Below are 23,401 nucleotides of genomic sequence, written 5' to 3' on the forward strand. Positions count from 1 at the left end.
ACACATGCACACACATACACACACACTGAACAAAGAGCAAATAAAATCCAATAAACACAGTGCTCACACTCTCACAGTTAAGTACAGGAAAAGCTGGATGTGTTTAATGATTAATATCGTTCTTAGTATTTGTTCTTCTCTTTCGATGAAACCTTGCTCTCGCTCTCTCTCTCTGTCTCTTCCTCTCTCTCTGTCTCTCTCAGAACTCCAAATGGAGCAGTAATGGTTTCCCCGAGGCTCTATGTCCTGGCTAGTTTCACCAGGCACACTGCTGTGTTTCATAGGAGAAGTGTGACTGCACAAATACAGTAATGAGCCCTCACTGGGAGCTGGGGGCCTCCTGGCACTGCTAATGGCTCCTCTGGACTGCAGCTGTATCCAGGTTACAACCTGGCCTGGCCGACAGGCCCTGGGACACACAGGCCCGGTAGAGACAAACGATTCTCAGCCACAGGCACACACTGAAGTCAGAAAACCAGCTCCATAGTGGACTATGTGTTTGGTGTGTGGGTGTTTGAAGTAGGGAAAGAGGAAAGAAGATCTGGGGAGGGGGTTAGAGGGGGGCAGGAAGCTGTGGAGGATGTCAAGAGACAAGGGGCCATGGTAGAGGCAGGGGCCAAGGAATAGAGACAGTTGAAGAGATGTGGTTTGGCCATAAACGCAGCAGATAGACCCAATAAAGCTGGAGGCTCTCATAGGGCAACAGCTGGCGTCGGGTGAGAGCGAGAGTGGTTTGTGTGTGTGTGTGTGTGCGTGTGCGTGTGTGTGTGTGTGTGTGTGTGTGTGTGCACGCGTGTGTGTTTAAGAGAGACAGAGAGAGCTTGTGAGAGTGTGTGTGGTCTGCTACTAATAGTCATATTAACAAATTTGATTATGCTTTTAAACATTTAAGCAAAATGTGTATTTTCAGTACACACAACAGTAAAACCAGCGAGGATAACAAACATTAAATGTAAAATGTTATTGAATACAAGCAGATTTTAACCTTTAAACCCAATAAACCATGTGACAAATTCATTATAGCAAACTTCCATTGTGTGGCTAAGGACCTTTAAAACAATGCATTTTTAAAGGTCCAATGTGTAGGACTTAGAAGATATATTGACAGAAATGGAATTTAATATAATAAGTATGTTTTACTTAGTGTATAATCACCTGAAAAAAAGAACTGTTGTGTTTTCATTACCTTAAAAAGAGTCATTTATATATCTACATTGACATTGGTCTTCGGGGATCGTGATGTTGTACAGACATTAGCCAGAACAGAGAATGCAAAAAATGAGATAGGGCCTTTTGTGTTTTCGCATTAGCCCCTGTGCTTAGCAGCCCCTTCATGACGAGCAGCATTGGTAAAACATAGATTCTTTAATGTGAAATTAAATTGAGTGAAGGAAAGTGAAATTGCTTTATTTATTGTTTTTACTGGTTTATATCATCGGGTCTTTTTTGTTATGGAAAGGAAGAGATCTCTGCAGATAATATGGCTCCCACTCAGACCCTCCTTGACAACAGATACTGAAAAAGGTCTAATCAGGAGTTTCAACTGGTTGCAATCTGCAATCCTCACTGCTGGGTGTCACTTAAACCAGGGTTTCCCTCACATTCATTTATAATGAAAAAATCTACCGCCGTGTATTGATTTTACATTTTTGGTGGTATACCGTTCGGTTATTCATTGCACCACACTCCTGCCTGACTGACCTGAGTGCAGAGTTTACTCTGGATTACACTGAATCTAAAAACTTAGATTACCTCGCCTCCTCCTCTCGTACATCGATCTGATCTGATCAGCTTTAACCGGATCGACTTTGACCCCACAACTCAAACTTCACAAAGTGATGGTGAGGAAAAAAAAGAACTCATGAGTCCTGCCTGCACTGCGTTCACTGACTTATAAAAATGTCTGAACTGAGAGAGGGATCACAGAATGATAAAAAAAAAAGGCACACAACACAAGATTTAAAATAACAGAAAGTTTGCTGACACCTGCCCTGCTGTCATCAGCAACCGTCACCCATAGATCCCAATTCTGTGGGGAACACTGAAATCCCCCTAAATCTTACACACTGCTCCATTAAACAGCAAAAATTGTCACGCTACAGTATGTAAATATTCTAAAATGACACCCATCTAGACATCACCAATTTTTCAATTAATGATCCAGCAATTAAAGTTGATATAAAGTGAACATGATGTGATTGGAAGGTTGGTAGATGAGTGTGGGTGGTGGCAAAGGCTTGACCATCTCTTGTTTTCAAACCTAACTGCAAAACAGGCATAAGTGCCGAGTCCAAGGAGCTCATATTGCAATCCCGTTTGCGTGGGGCTAAAAGGTTTGTGATGTATGGGGGTTTAAAGGTCTACTGCTAATGTTTCATGAATTACCGGCATGCAATTATGTTACATTATGACACCCAAAACTCTGCATTGTGTGTCCAACATCTCCCCTCTACAACAACAAACACATTAGCACACACATGCACACAGAGACCCACTCCCATTGTTGCCCTCTCTGGGAAAGCTCACAGCTTGGGTTCTTTAGCTCGTGTTTTGTCTGGCCCTCCATTCAAAATGGCCCCCTCATGACCACGCACATTATCGTGCGGGCAGGCAGCCCCCGAGTGGACTGAGGCTCCCCGGGTGCGAGCAGTGATTCATGGCACAAGGGTCTGTAAAAGAGCAGCCTCGCCCCACGCTGCAGCCCTTCATGGGGACAAGGAGAGCAGAGGCTGTTTGGCAAAGGGGGTGAATGAAAAGTCTGGCTAGAGGACTGAACCCTGTTGAGACCCCTGGACCGAGGGAGGTAGAGGGGGAAATGGTCGGTGTTGTCTTATGCGGAGAGAGTGAAAGAGACAGAGAGGCATGAATGGGTAAGCCCAAACTAATGCTGCGAGTGTGTCTCGTTGAATCCATGCTGCTCCCTATCCCGAGGACAATCTCGCAGCAGCTTTTTAACAATCTTAGCTCCGAGGCAAGTGCAAAGTACTAAATGTTTAGGCGTTATCTCTAACACTTGCCCAATCTAACAGAGCACCAGTTTAAAGGGCACTGGGAAGGGGAAAAAAGGCACTGTGAGAAACAAAGAGGGCTCATGAATAAGAGCTGAAAAATGATAGTAGTTGCTAGGATTGATGAAACCCTATTCAGGTCTTGTGACAGGCAGCGAGACACACAAATTCTTTCCCCTCAGGCTAGAAGGTGTAATTTCCCCTTCCACTGTCACAAGAGCCATGTAAAAAATTATCTGTAGTTCAGTGACTGACTGCCTCCAAGTAATTTGTAATGTACAACATGTCTGCACAAATATCTATCTATCTTTCTATCTTTCTATCTTTTATCTATCTATCTATCTATCTATCTATCTATCTATCTATCTATCTATCTATCTATCTATCTATCTATCTATCTATCTATCCATCTATCCATCTATAGGTGCTTTTACATTGCCTGTTCAAAGCGGGAATATCACGGCGTTATGCCACCTCGCCGTTCTATATATAGCGTACAATCGCGGAAAGGAGGGACAGAGTTGTCTTGCCTCTGAGCCGGGAACAGAGGTAGTAACAGCGCCAAAATGAGGTCTGTGTAAAAGCCAGAAAAATGTGGCTGTGGTTAGGGCGAGTCTGATGTTTTGATGATGACCACATTGCATGAGATTTAAAAAGGATCTCTAAACAATTAGCAGCTAATCCAAAGAAGAAGAAGAACAGGGGCCTTAAATGTGAAAAGGATGAGATTTCTTACTAGGGGCGACTGATATTGGTTTTTCAGGGCCGATACCGATACTGTTTATTATTACCTAATGAGACAGATAACTGATATTTGGAATCCATATGCATTTACAGTAAAAAAAAAAAAAAAAAGTCAATATTTAGAATTTGCAATATAACAAACTCCAACACAAAACTTTGCTTAAATGCCTTTGGCAAATGTTTAATCAAAACTAAAACTAAAAATAGCTCCCTGAGGTTTTACAAAGTACAAGCTCCCCCCATGCTGACACTTTATTTGCACTTTTTAATTAATGCTGATACAGATAATTAACAAAATGCCAAATATCGGCCCCGATAATCTGTCGACCCCTATTCCTTACCCTCCGAGCAGAGGACGAGATCAGCTGCCATGTAACTGAGAGGGTACATGATTGTGATTGATATGTTTTTCTATTGTTATTGCTTAAAAAGTGCTTCCAGCGCGTATGTCATATGTCACACAAGAGGCTGGCGCTGTTGTGCTGCAAGTCATGGCCGTCACACCTTTTTTGATTCCGCAAAGCCGCAATGCGATGTATAATCACACACTGGAGCGAAATGATGCCGCCGTTGTTTGATTGATTCTGTGTAAAAATGCAATGGAGGCATTAAGAAGGGACTTTGTAGATGCTCTATAGCATGATCTCTGTGTAAAAGGCCTTATCTATCTATCTATCTATCTATCTATCTATCTATCTATCTATCTATCTATCTATCTATCTATCCTTGCATATCAGGACTCTCAGAATAGAAACACTGGCATGCTGCTCCGTTGTAACACACGGTGGGATGCGGATGGAAATGCTGGCCCCACAGGACACACACACACACACACACACACACACACACACACACACACACACACACACACATAAAGAGCGGACTGCTGTGGGGCTGACGCAAGACTATCTCTGTCTCACGTGTCTCTCCCCTACGGCCGCCCGCTGCTCCTGACCTTCGAGATGTTTTTCTCTCTCCTTCTCCCTCTCCCTTTATTCCTCTCTATTTCACACTCACACAACACACACGCACCCTCACTCACTCATTCACACACACTTGTACACACACTCCTCCTTTTTTCTGCACACCTCCCAGCCTCTCCTCAGTATTTTGTCATTAAAAGGCATTGCATTTCAAGCTTGGATCAAGCAGATGGGGCTGCGTAAGCATTGCTGCTCCTTCACGCAGCACCTTGGCTTAAGCACAGACAGTCCACATGCATTATAGCACTTCGCTCCCCTAAATGCATGCACGCAACACAGACACACACGCCAACATGCACACGCACAACCTTCCTGGAACGAAAGAATCATCCCAGTTGTGGATGGCTGCTTCACATGGGTACTGTGTGTAGCTCGGGTTGTGTAATGCCTCGCTGATGTGGCTGAATACCTGAAGACATGCTCCACAAAACAAGAACGCTAAACAGCAGACAAAGGTTCATCTCACAAGCAGAGAGAGCGCTAATATATTTATTAGTCCTTTCTGGAGACCAGCGGTTCGTGCCTTCTAGTGGCAAAACACAGACAAATACACTCACATAGAGTTCAATGGGTTCACACACTCACACTCACACACACACAAACACACACATGCACACTCACTTACGTGAATGTAATATAATTATATCTCCATGCTATTAGACACATTTCCCTGTCTTTCTTTCATTTTCTCTCAACATTTGCATATTCCTTTGGGTGTTTGAGTTGAGCAGCTCTTTCCTTTTTCCTTCTCTTGTCTTCCAAGCAACAAATGTCAGCTAATTACACCATAGCTGTTTGGATGAGCTCCATCTTTCCCTGCGCTCTGCTGTGCTTGTTCTCTGTGGGGCTGCAGGAAAAGTCAGGCAGCCAAGACACCAGTTAGAAACAGCCAGTGGTGGGGGTTGATCTACAACACCCCCCCACCCCCCACCCCTTAGAAATTGATTCCCCAAGAGAGGACTCATCAATACTTATCACAAATGATACAACCGACTCGCACCAAGCTGCGGGGGATATAATGTATCATTCACAGCCGGCGAAGAAGCAGCAGATAGAATCAGGTCTGGTAACATACAAGGCTAAAGAGCCAGTCACGGCGAAAACAAGTATTTCCCTGAGCTCTGCATTCAGTAAAAACCCTCTCATAAAAAGATCCCATTTGATCTGGTGACACACACTAGCAGGCACAAGGCCATCAAGTCAGGCAGGAGAGAAAAGTGCAAGTCATTGTCTGTGCATGGAACAACAAACTGCCACCTTGGTGTGCGTGAAGTGAAGCCTTGAGGACGCAGCCGCGCCCCTGAGCACTGCTCACTCTCACACAGCGAGACAACAGAGAGAAAGAGAGAGAAAGAGAAAGAAAAGGACGGAGAGAGGAGGGGATTAACGCCGCACATAGTAACACACATAAACAGCTAAACACAATTCAAGATCCTAACCTAGAAGCACTGTAGGGCACGGTTAACAACCATTTACATTCAGCGTTGGCTCTGAACAGATAGCAAAGTCAAAGGATGTTTATTAGGCGCGTACGTTTCAGACAAATATTCTGATTAGAATGGGAGAAATCTAATTAATTGCTTGATTCACTGAATGAACCCCGAATTTGTAATGTAATCATAACAACTGCTTTTCAAGGGGCTCTTGTTAAATTTAATTGGGGGAGAAAAAAAACATCCTCTTTCACTGAATGAATGAAAATCAAATTAGGCCTGAAACTGGAGGAGTCTGCAAGTTTGTTCTGGCGTGCCGTGAAAAAAAAAAAAACAAAACTGTAAAAGCAGAAGTGTGTGACAATATATATTTTAAAAAGTCACGCATCGACTACTTTGTAACACACAAAAAATACATATACCAGCGGCACAGGGGGAAGAAGAGGAGATGGGTTTAGTATACTGTGTACTCACTGTTAGAGATGTCTTCAGCTCTTTGACATAACTGCTGTAACACCTGGAGAAAAAGCAGAAACAAAAGATCAATGTGGTTCAGGTTAAAAATAAAGCCTGACTTATGGAAGCAAAATGTTTTTCCAGCATGCTTTAATTTATATTATGCTAGATTATATGCTGTATTATGATAAGTTTTTCTGTTTGAAAGCCTGAAGGGGATGAAGCCCCTAAAACTACCCCTGGATATCAAAGTTACAGTCACACAGCTTTTTGCTTTTTAGACACATCAAACAAAAAATACAGTGACGTCTGAAACACAGCTGTGGCGGCGCACTTACAAACACGCACGGAAAGATATTCACACATACACAAAAAGTCTCTTTCTCCCCGAGCCCTTTCTTGCAAAACCTGTTTGTTAGAAATGGATCCAGACACTGGAGCTTTGAGTGTGAGGATATTTTCCCCAAACACAAGACAGTTCTTGCAGAGAACCAAGCCTTACCCGTGTTCTCACGCCCATCTCTCATGCATTGTCTCGAAGGCCCTCCTGTGCTCTTACAGCCTAATCTGAGCAGCTCACCATAACAGACGCCACCCTGCTATGCATATCATACCACAGAGAGCAAACACAGGCAGATTTTACATTTATTTTGACTAATACACTTATTCTTGGATGTGAATAACATCTGACTGATGCTCTGCCGAGGAGTTCTCAGCAGTTTGTCAGTATGGTTAGATCATGTCAAAAACAGTACGTACAAACTTGTCTTCATAACACATGCACACAGACACAAGGAGCCAGGCTCTGATAGACATTTCCAGACACACCAACAGTGTTATAGCATGTGTGGGTAGCTATCTAACAAGGTTGTGTTGACAGTAAACACATCCATCTGGTCACCAGCAACAGAATCAAGTCTGGTGGAGCTCAAATGTGGTTAACTATTACAAATATAATTTCTACTTTTTTAATTCAGTGACCAAATCTTGCACACAGTTTAAAAGAGGTGACTTTTTTCAGTAATTCCTGTAAAAGTCACATGTTTGAATGGCTGCCACGGTAAAATAACAAAATAAGCGTTTTGCAAATAATGAGCCTAAGTGGTTTTGTCTTTCTAGATGCCCTACAGTCATGTCAAAGTCTATGGCACATCATGCGACACACATCTGTCATTACAGCTCAATTTATCATTGAAGAGAAATCACCTACAGTGGCTGTGTTGATAATAACCGCGCTGATCGAACTGCAACGTTTCCCTTCATTATCCACACACAGACAGACTGACAAACACACGCACGCATGCACAGACACACACACACACAAATACTTTGATAACTCATCGCAGTGATAATGATAACAGAGAGCCAGGTAGGCTGAATTCATCTTCAGCTTTTTCATAAAAGCCTATTAGTGGATGATTAAAGGATCTCTGCTCATAGGGCTTCAGCACAGAAAATGATTTGCCAGCCACGAGGCAGGTGAATTACACTGGATAAGAAAGCCAGTGCTGTCTGCCATCATTTGCCTGACTGAGAATCAGGCTGTTAGTCTATTAACCTCATTTTACTGTAAGATCTTACCAGTTTTACATCAATGCCAGATGGATAAAATATCACAAAACACACACTTTTCTTCCTAAGACTGAACGCCTGTACCCTTCTTCAACTGCTATTTCCTCATAAATCATGTCAATATACAAAGTAAGGGCTGGAGGTAACAATTATTTTCATTATCAATTAATGTGCAGATTATATTCAATTAATCGTTTGGCAAAAAATGCCAAAAAGTAGTAAAAATGTGTGTCTTAAAATCTTTAAAAAGCTAAAAATGAAGCCACCAAATTGCATAATTTGTAAAGATATTTTGTTTTCTACCACATAAGACAAAAAAGATCACCACAACTGAAAAGCAGAAAGAAGGGAACATTTTTGCTTGAAAAACTACTTAAACAATTACTTTATTTGGCAAAATAGTTGCAGCTTGAGGTAGCCTCTAGCTTAGTGAGTACAGCGTCTTCCCTATGTAGGAGGGGCAGGAGTCCTTGGTAGCAGCCTGGGTTCGATTCCAGCTTGTGGCCCTTTGCTGCATGTCATCCCCATCGCTCTCCCCCTTTCCTGTCACTCTGTAACTGCACTATAATAAAGGCAAGGAAAAGCCTAAAAATAATCTAAAAAAAAAAAAAAAAAGTTACAGCTTTCTTTAGCCAAATAATGAATTGTCAACTAATTGTTTCAGCTTTATGTGATATAAAAAAAACTTGTCAAAAGGAAGTTAACCACCACATAATAGAATAAACATACTGTTATGGGTGAAATAGTCAGAATAATATGATTTTATCTAAATGCAAAAAGGTTTACCTAAATAATCATTCAATGAGAAAACACATGCAATCATGTTTTTTTAAGTAGCACAAAGCTATTTGTTCAAACCTGTAACAGCCAAAATGATACAACAAATTACTGCCCTAAGTTATGTTAGTGAACTTTTTACTTTTTGAGAAATAATCAAAATGTCAGTTTTATTATAGGCATCATTACTTAGTCATTTCCATCTAATTAACTTGAAAGGCGAAACACAAACAGAAAAAAACAGGAACTAACTGCAAAGTTATAATTACCTGCATTTACACTCCAGGCATGCTTGCACATGGACAGTGTATAACAGAGCTGTTATGACGTCTCTCTGAATTGTCTTGTTTGGTTTCCCTAATCTACCCCCCCCCCCCTCCTTTGCTTCAGCCACACAGATGTTGACTTTACTTTAAGATTCATACAGCGGCTCTCAAGCATCCGCGCAGGGTTAAATACAAGGGTCGGACTTTTGTGGCAGCCACAGAAAGCAGAGAAAGACAAAGAAAAAGAAAAAAAAGAAGAAAAAGAAAGGTCACCATGTTTTATATGAGCCTCCTTTACAAAAAAAAAAGCCAAAAAACTATTTGAGCATGGAAAACAAGTGTACTCTGAAAATACACATATTGAGATTGGCCTAAAATCCTTTGCTTTTTAATATTTGATGCCTTGTTAGAGGAGCGACACTGGTGAGGTGTTTGTCTCTGTTGTCTCTGTTGATCTCTGGCACACCGGCCCCTGTGGGAGTGAGCTATAGCGAGACTTGGCCGCAGACATTTTCCTGAAGCCCCCAGAACAAAACAGGCAAGTCTTGACAGTCTGTCCGCCACCGAGTCGTCACACAATCAGTTGCAGGAAACCAATCCCTAAATAGCAGTGATTCATCTCTTCATCACACACAATGCCAGTACACAGTGCACAAAGAAGCTCTCTCTTCCTCTCTCTCTCTCTCTCTCTCTCTCTCTTACCCTATCTGTCCCCCCACCCTCCCCACACACACCCCCAGTGTGGTCTCTCTTGCTGCTTAAAAATAAGTTTTTCTCCCAGCTTTCTTGGCCCTGTGATTTACTGGCAGTGTTTAACTGCAGGTCAGCATCTTTTATTGTGACATGATCTGGGGCTGAAAGCTGACAAAATGGAATCTCTGTGCAGCTACCTTTGTATGTGAGTAAGTGTATGTTCGGGGCAAAGTAGGGAGCGGGCGGAGGAATAAAGAACTTGTGTGAGAAACGTTTGTCTAAGTGCAATTCAAATCTTCCCAGCCTCCCGGTGCTGTGTGTGTTTGTCATTCCACTAAATGGTTTCTTCCTTGACTTGATGGAGCAAGTGCCATCTCAAGGGAACGGGGCACGCCACACACACACACGGTAAAGCGCTTTGAGACCGGCGAAAAGCTCAGAACATTAGCGCAATCCATTTGTAAGAGGTAGAATATATATATATATATATATATATATATATATATATATATATATATATATATATATATATATATATATGAAATAGTAGGCTTGAATGTGAACGTCAGTCTTTTTTGTCTGTGTATGCACGCATGTTTTTGTGTTGCCATGATAATTCTTCTCCTAATGGCAGAGAGCCTGTTGCTGCATTAGCCAATCCACTTCCTTCTCTTGCTTTTCTCTGCAAAGATAAATCTCATTCACATGCAGTCACAACCAGGCCTCGCTGGTGACTGTTCACACAGTTGCACTCTGGAACAATGATATCAGTACAGTATGTGACCAGATCATCACCAGTGGATAATCAGGCCCACACAACAGGTTCGGTGTATCGTTACAGGCCTGATGATCCATCAAGATGACGTGTGAAGGTCAGAGTAGCCGTGACCAACACAGCTGTCACATCTCCTCCCAGCACCCTCTTGGCTAACTGGCCTTCCAAAACACTCAGCACTAAACACGGCCAAGTGGGCAGCGCAGGGGCCAAGGCCAAGTGAGCATGCCTGGGCTGGGCTTGTATCATGACATGATTGCCCCCTCCATACAACAATTCAACATGTGGTGAAGAGGCAAATCAGGGTTGTTTTGATGTGATGACGCTGCAACTGTGACAAGGAAGGTGTTGACCTTCCCTGCAATGATAAACATGTTTTAGTAGGGATGTCAGTTACAGTTAATTTTGCTCACGATAACCCGACAACCATTAACCAGTGACTAACAGATACAGGAGGAAATAAACACATAAAATGACATAAGCACTGAAGTCCTTTCCTTTCATTTCGGTGTTATCCATTTAAATTTAAATGTTTTGTGAGGTAAATGTCTTTTTCTTCTGGTGACTTTGCTGTGGAATTACACAGTCCGAGTCAGCCAAGTGATGCCCTGCGGCCCAGAAAGACTTTTTCCCATTGACTTACATCGGGAAAGAGACGTCTGTAAATCAGTAAATAAATTTTTGTGTGCATCAAAAATCCCTACGAAACATATCATTTTACTATCTCGATTTAAGAAATTCAGTTTGATAACATTTGGAAAGTCTAAAAGAGCCGCAAGACTAATTTTGTAGATCGCCATGCATGCTAGCGAAGCACAAAACCGGAAGTTAGTCGCTTTACGGGCGGAAGTTACCCGCACAGGCACACTTGGCCGTGCTCGGCCGCCGCAAGTCTCTAGAGCACATGCCTTATGGGCCATATTAGATTGGGTATTAGATTGTATTATGTACCCAAAAAAAGAGCTTTTTTGGCCTCATACACCAATGAGCAGCTCTCATAGAAATGAACTGGGTCCTATAATACATCTATGATGGAAACATAGTGCCCACTGTCCACGACGTCCCCAGGAAGTGCGCCGGGTTTTGAGGCCAATCTCAGTAGTGGTTGAACAGTGTATTTACACCGTCATGTGATGCCTTGCGGCCCAAAATGACTTTGTTCTATTGACTTAAAAGACAAAGAGATGCCTGTAAATACATGGATAACTATTTTGAGTATCACCTTTCGTACACAGGATTTGATCTTTTCGGTCCAAAAACATTTCTGAAGTCTAGAAGAGCTGCACAATTAAAAAACTGTATCCCTACTGAGGTAAGCAGAGCACTAAACCTGAAGTTCAGCCACGCAAGTCGAAAGTGAAACTAAACTAAACTTACTCTTTGGGCCACACAGTGTGGAAGTAGTGCCAATCATCCCCAGATCATCCAGGTAAGTTTATATACGAATCAAATATGAACATATGAAATAAGAATCAAATTAATGCTGCCGTTCCTCCAGTTTTAACTGGTTAGCTAATGTCAGCCTGGGCCCCTCTGCACTGTGCAGTAGCGGTCGACAAGATTATCGACCTGGATGATAATTGGGACTGTTACTTGGCATTTTGATGATTATCTGTATCAGTATTTATTTCAATGATCACCGAAAAAATTAGTTTATCAAAACGTGTAAAGAAACTGTCAGCATGGGAGGAACTTGTACTTTAAAAGTTTGCATAAAGCATTTAAATAAAGGTTTATGTTGGAGTTTCTTATATTCCATGTTCAAAATTTTGACAGCTGATTTTTATTGTAAATGGATATCAGTTCCAAATATCAGTCATCAGTCTCATTAACTACAAACAATCAGTATTGGTATTGGCCCTGAAAAACCAATATCGATCGACCCCTACTGCACACCACCTGAGTCACGTAAGAGCGTTGCTCATTCTGTGATTACTGCTGGTAATATAACCCCTGTGGTGGTACAGCTTTGCAACGGGAACATGGTGGCCACCCTCCAGTCAAAGCAATACTGCTGATTCAGGGTGGCGTTACTAATGGTGACACAAACCACATAACTGATGACATCCCGATGTATTAGCATTGGCTTTTGAGATTTAACAACCAATACAGCCTCAATTTTAAATGACTACCAGTTCTGCTGTAAGAGGGTAAAATGCCACAGTGGAGCTGAGTGGAGAGCAGATGTGAATCCACTTTGATTTCAATGCCTGTGTGTGTGTGTGTGTGTGTGTGTGTGTGTATGAGTGTGGAGCTTCTATTAAATGGATCTGCTGTCTCCTTGATCAAGGGAGTCAATAAAGGGCCAGTCCTGTCAAACCCTCAGGGGTAAGAGTGTATGCACATATGTGTCTCTCTCTCTCTCTCTGTGTGTGTGTGTGTGTGTGTGTGTGTGTGTTATGGTCAGAATTTGAAGTACTCTGACAGGTGAGTGATTGAGTGCTTTCATTTCCCTCCAGCGACAACAAGACATGTGCACACAAACACACACAGAGTAGTACACTGCATGTACACACAGTTGAGGATGGAGAGAGCAACAGAGAGGGAGGGAGAGAGAGAGAGAGAGAGAGAGAGAGAGAGAGAGAGAGAGAGAGCAAGAGAGAGCTGTTGTTTCCTAAAGGATGCTGCTCCTGTCTGCATGCTTAAATTAGCTCTAAATGTTTGGATTACACACGGGAGCTCTCACAGAGGATTTAGCAGCCATAGCCTGGAGTCCGGGGGATGGTGTGGATGTTTCCATCTACATCCAAACACACACGCACATGCACGCACACAATAAGTGTCCTTATACGGATCACATGCATATGTCACTCAATTATCGCTCGCTATATTCTGTGAACCCTTGACAACATAACAAGAGCTGCATGCATCTTACTCAGACAAAAGATGGGGAATGCTTGATTTTTAAAGGCAACACGCAGCAACAATTCATTCAGCAGGTTTTTGCGATGAGGGGGACAATGTTTCCACTTTTTTTAAGAGTGCAGTCTTGGCTTCTGTTTGTGGGGGGAGGATAGAATATGCTAGCAGACGTGGAGACGGGGAGAGAAAGGAGGAGGAAAAAGAGAAGGGGAACGAGGGAGGTCAGCGCCCCCAGTCTCAGATAAAGGCCCTCTCCCTCCCTTCTGCCTCGGCTTTCGAAGCCCCTGCCAGGATCGAGAGGCGTCTCACGTTACAGCTGTCTCTCAGTGTCATCGTTCAGAATGAGAGAGCACAAGCGAAAGGGAGCGCGAGAGAGACAGACAGAGTGTGAGAGAGACAGACGGACAGAGAGAGAGAGGGGGAAAGCGGGACAATGCCAAAGACAGAGCAGGGCCAGGCTTTCATAGCTGGACAAGAGAAAAACAACAACAGCAGCAGGTTCAACTGGCAGGTTTGGCTGCCTGGTGGCTTTTCTTAATATGTAAAGTTAATGCAACATAAATTTTCACGACAATGTGGAAGCGTTTTGAAATCACTGAAATGTGCTTTGACCTTTTCGAGACAAATTATTTCGAAATGTGGTGTGAACAGGGCTCAGCAGATCATTTCCTCCACACCACCTGCGACTAACTGAACACTTCCTTAGAAGAAAAGAGGGGAATAAATGTTTAAATACCTTGTTTTGAGTCCAGTGAGAGCAGAGAAACACACTATACCCAGAGCAAGAGATGGTAATGGCTGTGAGAATGCGTGCTATAGGATTTCTGTGGATTAGACATCGTTGAGTCGCCTCTTTGCACATGAGTATCCATTTTTAACCTTAAAAAGCTAAAAACAGCAGCTTGTCCCACGTCCAACAATGACTAATCCAATGACTGCTAGCATTTCAGCATGCGCTGCTAACAAGGTGAGGCCATGTAGGTCAGTACTGAGTTAAGTTAAATTTAGAGTGAATGCTTATTTCTTTCGGTAACTTTTTCTGGAGAGAAACAAAAGATGGAAAGGTTGCTGTATATGCAGATTTTCACTCCAAACTGTAGCGCTTACACAGCCGACACAGCGAGAGCTGATTGTACCAGTGCGGTTTACATAAAACATGGCCCTGAACAAATACACATATAGCAATTGCACAGCTCAAAACTGCTTTCCTATTTGTTTTTCCTCTATCCTTGTCATTTCTCATGGCGTTCCGTAGGAGTTAAATATTTAAAATTCTGGCTTTGCTGGGAGCAGGCTTTGCCAGCACAGCTAAAATAAAAAGCCTTTGTGGCAGCAGTGACCAGATTTTAAATGCTGAAGAAGATCAATAAATGGGGGCTGTCGAGGCGCAATCTCATGCATTTGTGTGTGTGTGTGTGTGTGTGTGTGTGTCTGTGTGTGTGTCCTGTCCCTATGCGTAAATGCCTGTGTTCTGACAGCAAGTGTGTGTGCTTGTGTGTGTGTCTACGTGCGTCTTAACACCCACCAAGGCTCACAGCTCCCTTGCCTGCTACAAGCTATTCTATAGTATCATCAAGAACCCCACTGACCCAGGAGGCACACCAATAGAGAAACTAATATCATTCCCATTCCCACATCCGAAACCTTCTTCCTATTTCTTTTCCATTTCCAGTATCCTTTTCCCATCTGAGCGCAGCCAGCATGGTTGATTTTACAGAGAAAAGTGTAAATACAGGCCCCCTGCTACAGATTGAGAATGTCGAGGTGTGGAAAACATCAAACTAAATAGCAGGTTTTCCAGACCTCGTCGACATTTCCATAATCAAGTTCCTGCTGAAACAAAATGATGGGCACCTCGACGAGACGGACAGGGAGGGGAGAAAAACAACACAAAACATACTGTTTGTTTCTCTCAGGAAAACAACATCATTTTTATGCTGTTCCGATCTGAGCCTGGCTTCGCTAATGTTAAGAGACCCTGAATGTTTCTGTTTCATGAAGCCAAATAACACTTACATGATTTCTTTTTAAGAGAAGAAAAGCATTCATAATGTTGCCATATTTTTTTGTTTCTTCTCACTAAAGACCACATTAAATGGATGCTTTCAGCTCCCATAAAGTGATAACCTTCTTTGCTGTGTCTTTACCACATGAATATGTGATGGAGACAAACAGTGAATTATGAGGACTTGTATGCATGCTGTTGTGTGGCTCCGCAAAACAAGAAAGTGCATCTGTATTTTCGCCTCCTTGCTAATGTAGAAAACAAAAACAGCCCTGAAGTGGAAAAATCATCAGGACCTTTTGAGACTTCATTAAAAGAAACTAGCCTGGACTTTCCAAACAAGGCATCTCTTTGGAGGGGAAAATCAACCTTTTCACCTTGCTGGTGGAAAAACAGGCATCCCAACGAGACAGAGCAAGCACAAACAACCTTGACTTTCATCAAGGAAATTCTCACATTGAATGATAAATAGAGGCCCAGGGGACGAACAGCAAAGAAGCAGCTTATCGCCTTTCCCTCCCAAATTTGGCCGCTCTGTCTTCTGTCTCCTGAAAGTCAACGCGGGGTGACCCACTTGCACTTTACACTGCTTATTGTTTGATAATTAATCCACCGTATGTAATCCACACAGAAATGTAGAGAAAACCAAAACGGGTGTTGATTTGTTTAGTCTTAATTAACAGTTGGGATTGTTCATTTGTTTCAACAACAGGAGGCACATGTGCCCTATCTCATTAGCTTGGCTTTCAAAACACAGATGCATTTCTCATTATACAGACGCGGGCAGCGATATCTGCTCAAATAAAAGCCAGAATATTTGAAAAGGCTCGCGTTAAAAGTGGCCGTCACTGAGCGTGCACTTTAGACAATTACTTGTGTACCCTGATGATTATCGGGACATCCAGTGAACATGCAGTGTTACCAAAATAGCAAGGTAACATAAGGTTAGGTAGATCATCTGAACGCTAACCAACTTTCCAGCTGAGAGGACATTAACCTGCGAGGCCATGTAAACACATATCAATACGTGAGCTGCCTGCATGGGCCTGTAGCACACAGCCACAAAACAGTAGGCCAAGACAGACACAGCAGCAGCAGCAGCAGCAGCAGCAGCAGCACCAATCTGATCTGTAACAATAAGAGGCATTATCAATCTAATGCCTAGAAGCTTTTAGGGCTTTCGCTAAAATGCAGCTTCTTCTCAGAGGACCATTAGCCCTTATAGGATTAATGTCTACTTCAAAAACATCTGTTTAAAAGTCCTCAGTTTCTTGGAACATTATTTCATTTGTCGTTTTTGTTTTCTGTGTGTGTGTCTGCACGCACATTTACATGTAAATGGCTGACGGATGGTCGGGATGAGGAAACATGATCAGGAGTCTGTCTAACATAAGTTCTTGAATCATTTGGTTAACACAGAGCAGACCTCTCATTCCTCCCAAAATTTCACAGCTCTGTGTCAGCACTAACATGCAGAGATTTGACAGGGCTCCCAGATGGCCATTGTTATCAATAGATTGTTTCTGAATCAGCTCATATGTATTTCAAGTATGTGTGCACATATGAGGAATTTGATTCTGTTTTTTCTTGTTGCTCTCAATGTACATAAACAGACAAACAGCAAGGACAACAAAGCTTGTAGGTCTGTTTAATCTCTGTCTAAATATAAAGTCCTGATAACAATGGCATGGAAGTGTTAAACACAGACTTTCTATTACACTTTATATAGACCATTAGAAAGCATCCTAGTTAGATAGGTTTGCACTAGCACTGTAATGCAAAAGTGATGAAGTTCTCTAACTGTCAATTTTTTTTCACTGTCATGCCTGAAGTATACATTGTTTACATTATGATATATCTTGTTTCATAGAAAACACAGTAGCCAATGTGGATATTAATCACACATGTCCTCAAGATACTATATATCAATAAATATCAATTCTTTGGACAACAATACAATATTTGCTGATATTACAAAGTATGCCACAATACGATTTTGATATGATTAAGTTCAATCGATATGAGACAATACCATTTTTCTTTGCTGCTAACCATTATCTGCCTGGCACTAGGCTGCTAGCATTGTTTGAATGTTTAAGACGGATGTGTGCTTGGACAGCAAAGGTGACAAAGACATGCCGTGGAAATTTCAAAATAAAGTCCTATCTTAAAGTTGACGATACACATAGATGTATTTTTTACTGTGCATTGGTAACATTAGATTGTTGATCATTTACTTGATATATTGATCCAGATCAGTATTGTTGGTAGCCAAGGGTAGAGTCAGTGATATATTTAATCAGCAACAAACTCACTTTTTGAGATGTGCAATTGAAATATTTTCAACATTTAGGTTTTTTTCCACTTGCCCAGTCAGGCCAGTTGATCAGAAATCTAATAGCCCAAAGTCATTTTAATTGCCACTAAATGCTTTTATATATTTGTGGTTATTGTACAACAAAAAAGACTAATCTGTGCAACTCTCAACAGAGGTGACAGCCAGATGGCTCACTTTTTAGCTTCTACCATCTTCAGCTCCGCAAAAAAAAAGATGTTTTTAATTATTTTTCACCTCTGCGTAATCAGACAAGTGAGTTACTAGATTTACTAGCTCCATGTCGCATTTTACTCACCTCAGGCAGCTGAGCAAACCTTATTGTTGAGCCTTATATCTACTAAAATGTTTAGTAACTGGTCATTTCTATGATCATTTTTGCCACAACTGACACCTTGTATTAAATATTTGTATTTACCTGTACTATAAGTGTGACTTGAATGACTGCATTTTTCTGAAATCAGTCAAGGAGATGAGCACATTTTTTGGTGACTCTTGTTTTCTTTAATGCGGCAGGTGAACCCTTTAGTCACACTGATGCCACAAGTAAAAACAAGTATTAGATAATATCAAAATGTGAAACTGAGCTCCACTTAAGCATCACAAAAGTTGATGATTGTCAGAACAGGTTGTCACATTTCACAGAGATGGTGTGTTGTGGCAGAAATAAATTCAAGTGAACACTTATGCACTTGGCAGATGAATTGTTCACATGCCAGATATGTTCATTTTAACATCACTCCCAGTACGAAGTGATACTGTAACATATTTTTAAGCAAGTACTGCCTCATACCAGTGACTTAATCGATATATCATGCACACCTAATAAATCCCTCTTCACTCCATTTTCAAAAGAACACAAACTATGGGTTTCCTTCACAGAAAAAAAGATAGCCCAATATTCAATAGTAAAGGATTATAGAGAATACAGCCATGTGTGCACATGGGATTGCCTTCTCAAAAGCTGTCCAAGTTCTGTCAGATTCAGCACCCCCAGACACAGAGCTCGTGAACCTAATTTCACCTAATCAGCTTAGTCAATAGCAACCGTTTGCTGTGACTTTGGTAGACATGCAAATAGGGCTTAACTATGTCTATCCTTAATTCCTGAATGTTCAAGTCAAGCGGAAGTCCTCCTTTATCTCTTCAAAAACAACAGTTCCAATTTGAGAGAGAGGAAGAGAGAGAGAGAGAGAGAATAAAACTCCAGCCGAGTTTTTTTTTCTTGGCCTGGCAAGGAGAGACATCTCTGATTTGAGTGTGCTTGAGGTAGCACAGTGTGCTTTCATTTCAAACCAACATGGCAAACAAACTCTGACAGATTTGTTCCCCTTTTTTCACTTTTGCTCTTGCTCACTCTCTCTCTCTCAAATTATGGGAAAACACGCTGCACAAATATATGAGCACTTCTTGTTGGTTTGTATGTTCAGCTGCATCACTTGCACACACACACACACGCACACACACGAAGGCATTTTCAAAACAAATCCGCACAAAATGACGCCAACAACAGATAGTTCTAATAGTGCTAGAAAACTGCGAGACACTGTTCCGTTTCAATTCACTGATACCACTAATGGCTTCTTAGCAGCTCCATGAAATCAAGCAGCTGTCATGTCGATGCATCAGCAGTGAGAGGAGGGAGAGCCATCCCCATAAGGACAGAGGCACCGCGCCTTCATGTTTGGCTAAACATCTGCTCCTCTGCACTCCAGCTTTGCAGCAATAAACGGGCAAACAAAAGAGGTGGGAGGTGAAATGATCAGATTTTCCATTTCAAAGCATTTTGTTCGGTTTGTTTTCTTTCCCCCTCCTCTTTCTTGAACTGCTCACAGGACATGGGGTGGAAGAAAGTGGGATTCAAGTTTTTACTGTGAAGGACAGGGCAAACGCATGGGCTGAAATAACACCTTTAGTTAGATGGATGACAGAAATTAAATAAGGTCACCATTTTCCAAGAGTCTCCTGCCTAAAGTGTTGCAAAACCAGCAGTCAGGGGATATTCAAACTCAGTGCGTGTGTCTGTATGTGTGTGCGTCTGTGTGTCTGTGTGTGTGTGTGTGGGGGGGTGCACGTGTGAGTGTGCACATCTCAGACTTATCAATCAGGCAAATCTATTATCATACATCAAACTTTGTGCAAACAGCTGTAAACGTCCCTTTAAAGAGCAATAAATACCCCTTTAATCACATAATTATTTCAAACAACTGAATCAAAGGATGTCTTGTTGTTTGGCAATGACATCCTGTTAAATTTCACTGTTCTCCCCTTAATAGGATTCTTGTTAATTAACATCCCTCCTTCCTTCTTTTCTTTCTTCCCTCCCTCCTTCCTCCATTCATTCATTCATTCGTGTTCAGTTGCGAAGATAAACATAAACTTTCAAATACCATTTAACATCATATTATCTTAAAGGTATCAGAAATACTTTCGTTTAATGGATGCTGTAACAAAATACAAGCACCTGTCTCTCTTTACAAGAAAAAATCTGGATCCTTACATATAACATTACGTCACTTTATTTGCTTTTTAAAGCAAACGTCTCGACCACAAACACAAACCGTCTCCTCTTTCACATAAAACTGCCTTCAAATCATCGCTGACAATCTATCAACAACCTTCATTTTCTCTCTCAAAACCACAACCGGGACGCGATCTTCCGTCTCATTTTTTTCTACCAAGTCTAAAACTTTGGTAAAACTTGCGACTTTAAAAAAAAACGTGGATCCATTTCCTTTTAAAGTGTGTTTGTGTGAGAGAGATAGTTAAGAGAGAGAGGGGGGGGGAGAGAAAAGGTAGGGGTGCTTGGGGGACGAATTTAAAATAACCAAGATGGCGAGAGGCTTGTTGTTTTGGAAGGGGCAGAAAAAATGGAGGATATTGTAATATACACAAAGGGATAAATTTCAACAACTCGGCCAAGCGGCTGCTAGCTTGCTTGCATGCTTCTCGGTTTGAGGAAGCGACCGCGATAGCAGCTCCCCGGCAGACTGGCCGGGCAGCCACACGACAAGCAAACACGAAAAGCTCAAAAACTCCGACCAGCTGTGGAAAAAGAAATGAATATAACACGTCCAAGTTAATCCGAAGCGAGGGGGATATTTATGTATTTGTCGCTAATTGTTTTATTTTCGCGTCGAGGGACTGTTAAACTGGATGAATTTTAACGGACAGCCAGCGAGGACCAACGGCAGTCCTCGTAGTTATCACCCCCCCTCTCTTCTTCTCTTTAACGGTTATCCAGCACGAAATACGCCACCAAAACCCGACAATCACACGGTTGATAAAAAGCCAAACACCATTAAACCTTAAAAAAGTTTCATTTCTCATCGATTAAACAAGTTATCAAATAGACGGAGTGAACGAGAGAAAAAGGAGAGAGGGACACAAAGACGATTCCCACTATCAGGTCACCACTCAGGAGGAGAGAGAGGAAAAACACTTCGTTTTTAAACGCTAAAGAAGAAAAAACTTTACACATTTCGCTAAATGTACCGCAACCGAAAACAAAACTGGACGAATTACAACGAAACTATCTATTTAACCAGTTTACACACACACACATATACACACAAAAAGCAAAGAAAGTAGAAACGAAGCCAGCTCTACGCAGCTCATCGCTTGTTCTGTGATGAGGGGGAAAACAGCGTCAGTGAAATAAAACACTTACCTTTTTTTAGTTTCGACACTTTACTTATTTCCAACGTGGGTTTTTAGTTCAACTAACACTTGGTCGGTCTTCTTCTCGCCTCTTTTTTCCTTGGTCGGTTTTGGTTATGAAAGAGAGGTCGGGGACGAATGATAAAGAAGGGAATTGGGCAGTAATTGAGTCTCGGTGTGTGAGTGTGTGTGTTAGTTACTAACAGCAGATTGAAGGAGACTCTTCTCAAGGTTTATTCAGCTCCACTTCAAGGAACCGACCTGACGTCAGCTCACTACTGCCACACAAAGAAAACTTATTATTTGTGCAGCGGCCGTAGTAAAGCGGAGGTTATACAGTTATTGACCGTTATTACTTTAAATGCGACATTGTCATTAAAGCCTCAAGCAGCAGTTGGCAGCGCTAACTTTATTTATGATCTTTAACAACACGGACCTATATGGCGATCGTCGGCCACTGGTGTAAACAAATAACAGGCTGCGTTTAAAAAAATAAATAGAACATTAATTCATGTTTTCGGCGTTAAAGGCACAACTTTCGTTTTAGTTTGATCAGTTTGATTTATTATTACGTTGTTAATTATGGTTTAAATTTACGCCTTAAAACGTGATTTTTCAGAGAGTGGACTATATATGAAAGATGTTGCAGATTACAGAGGAAAGAAAAGTTTTACAATCCTAGCTTTATATTGTTTTGTAAGATGCTAAAAGATTAGAGTTTTGTGCATTATTAGTGATAATATTTGGCATTTTTGCTTGTCAAATGACTTAAAATAGACATGAGTTCTGCAGTCATCTTAATTACCTGCATGAATTTTGCAAATCATTTATTTTAAAATATGTATGATATGCTGTATCAACAGAGTTATGTGCATTATTAGTACAACCTGTAACCATATCACATTGGGCATGCTTACTGGTTAAATTACTTAAAGCAGACATAAAATGGTATCATATGAAAGACATTTGGACCACAATTAGAAGAACAGCAAATGTTTTGTTGGTTGCAGATGCAAGAAAAGTTTTACATTCCTGTATTTATATTGTTTTGAAAGGTGCAATGTGGATAGAGTCATGTGCATTATTAGTACAACTTGGATAATACTGAGCATTTTTGCTTGTTAAATGACTTGAAATGACTTGAAATCGTATGAGCTCTGAAATCATCTTTATTATCTTTATGGATTTTGCAAATCATTTATTTTAAAAGATATATGATGTGAAAAGAGTTATGTGCATTATAAGTATAACCCATGGCCATATTTATGGGCATGAGTTATACTCATTTTTACTGGTTAAATTACTTAAAGTAGAGATAAAATGGTATCATATGAAAGGCCAATTGGATCATAATTGAAAAACACCAATTGTTTTTCAGGTTGCAGAGGAAAGAAAAGTTGTGTAATCCGCTTCATATTTCAGACAAAGATGCTCGAGCGTATCATCTTTATGGATTTAATTTTAAAGGTGCTGTATGAATAGAGTTATGTTCATTATATCAGCTTGAGACCGATAATATTTGGCATTTTTGCTTGTTAAATGACTTCAAGTAGACATAAATAGCATCATATGGAGGGCATTAGGGTCATAATTAAAAAATACATTATCAATTTACATCAAGCTTTAAAGGGTGGGTTTGAGTGGGTTAAGATTTTCATAAAGAGGATGTAGAGGAACTAAAAGTTGCACAGTCCTCTTCATATTTCAGACAAAGCATTATTAGTAACTTGAATAATATTTGGTGATTTTGTTTGTCAAATGACTTAAAGAAAATATAAAATGGTATCATGTTAAAGGCATTTGGATCATAATTAAAAATTCATCATTACAAC

General features: G+C 41.2%; 1 protein-coding gene across 11 annotated transcripts in view; it reads right to left on the minus strand.

Annotated features, from left to right (window-relative positions):
- baz2ba (bromodomain adjacent to zinc finger domain, 2Ba) overlaps positions 1-23,401 on the minus strand; it is a 100,821-nt gene that overhangs the window by 58,370 nt on the left and 19,050 nt on the right. For 10 of the 11 annotated variants that reach the window (XM_088076329.1, XM_088076340.1, XM_088076307.1 and 7 more), the window contains exon 2: positions 6,643-6,685. In XM_088076329.1, the coding sequence (XP_087932455.1) occupies positions 6,643-6,685 (43 nt within the window). Of the gene's footprint in view, positions 1-6,642; positions 6,686-21,579; positions 21,787-23,401 lie in introns of those variants that run through there. The other variant, XM_042492864.2, reaches the window with a different exon arrangement.

Source organism: Plectropomus leopardus, chromosome 1 (genome assembly GCF_026936395.1).
Source record: "Plectropomus leopardus strain MGB_pleo_1.0 chromosome 1, ASM2693639v1, whole genome shotgun sequence".
Classification (NCBI taxonomy): domain Eukaryota; kingdom Metazoa; phylum Chordata; class Actinopteri; order Perciformes; family Serranidae; genus Plectropomus; species Plectropomus leopardus.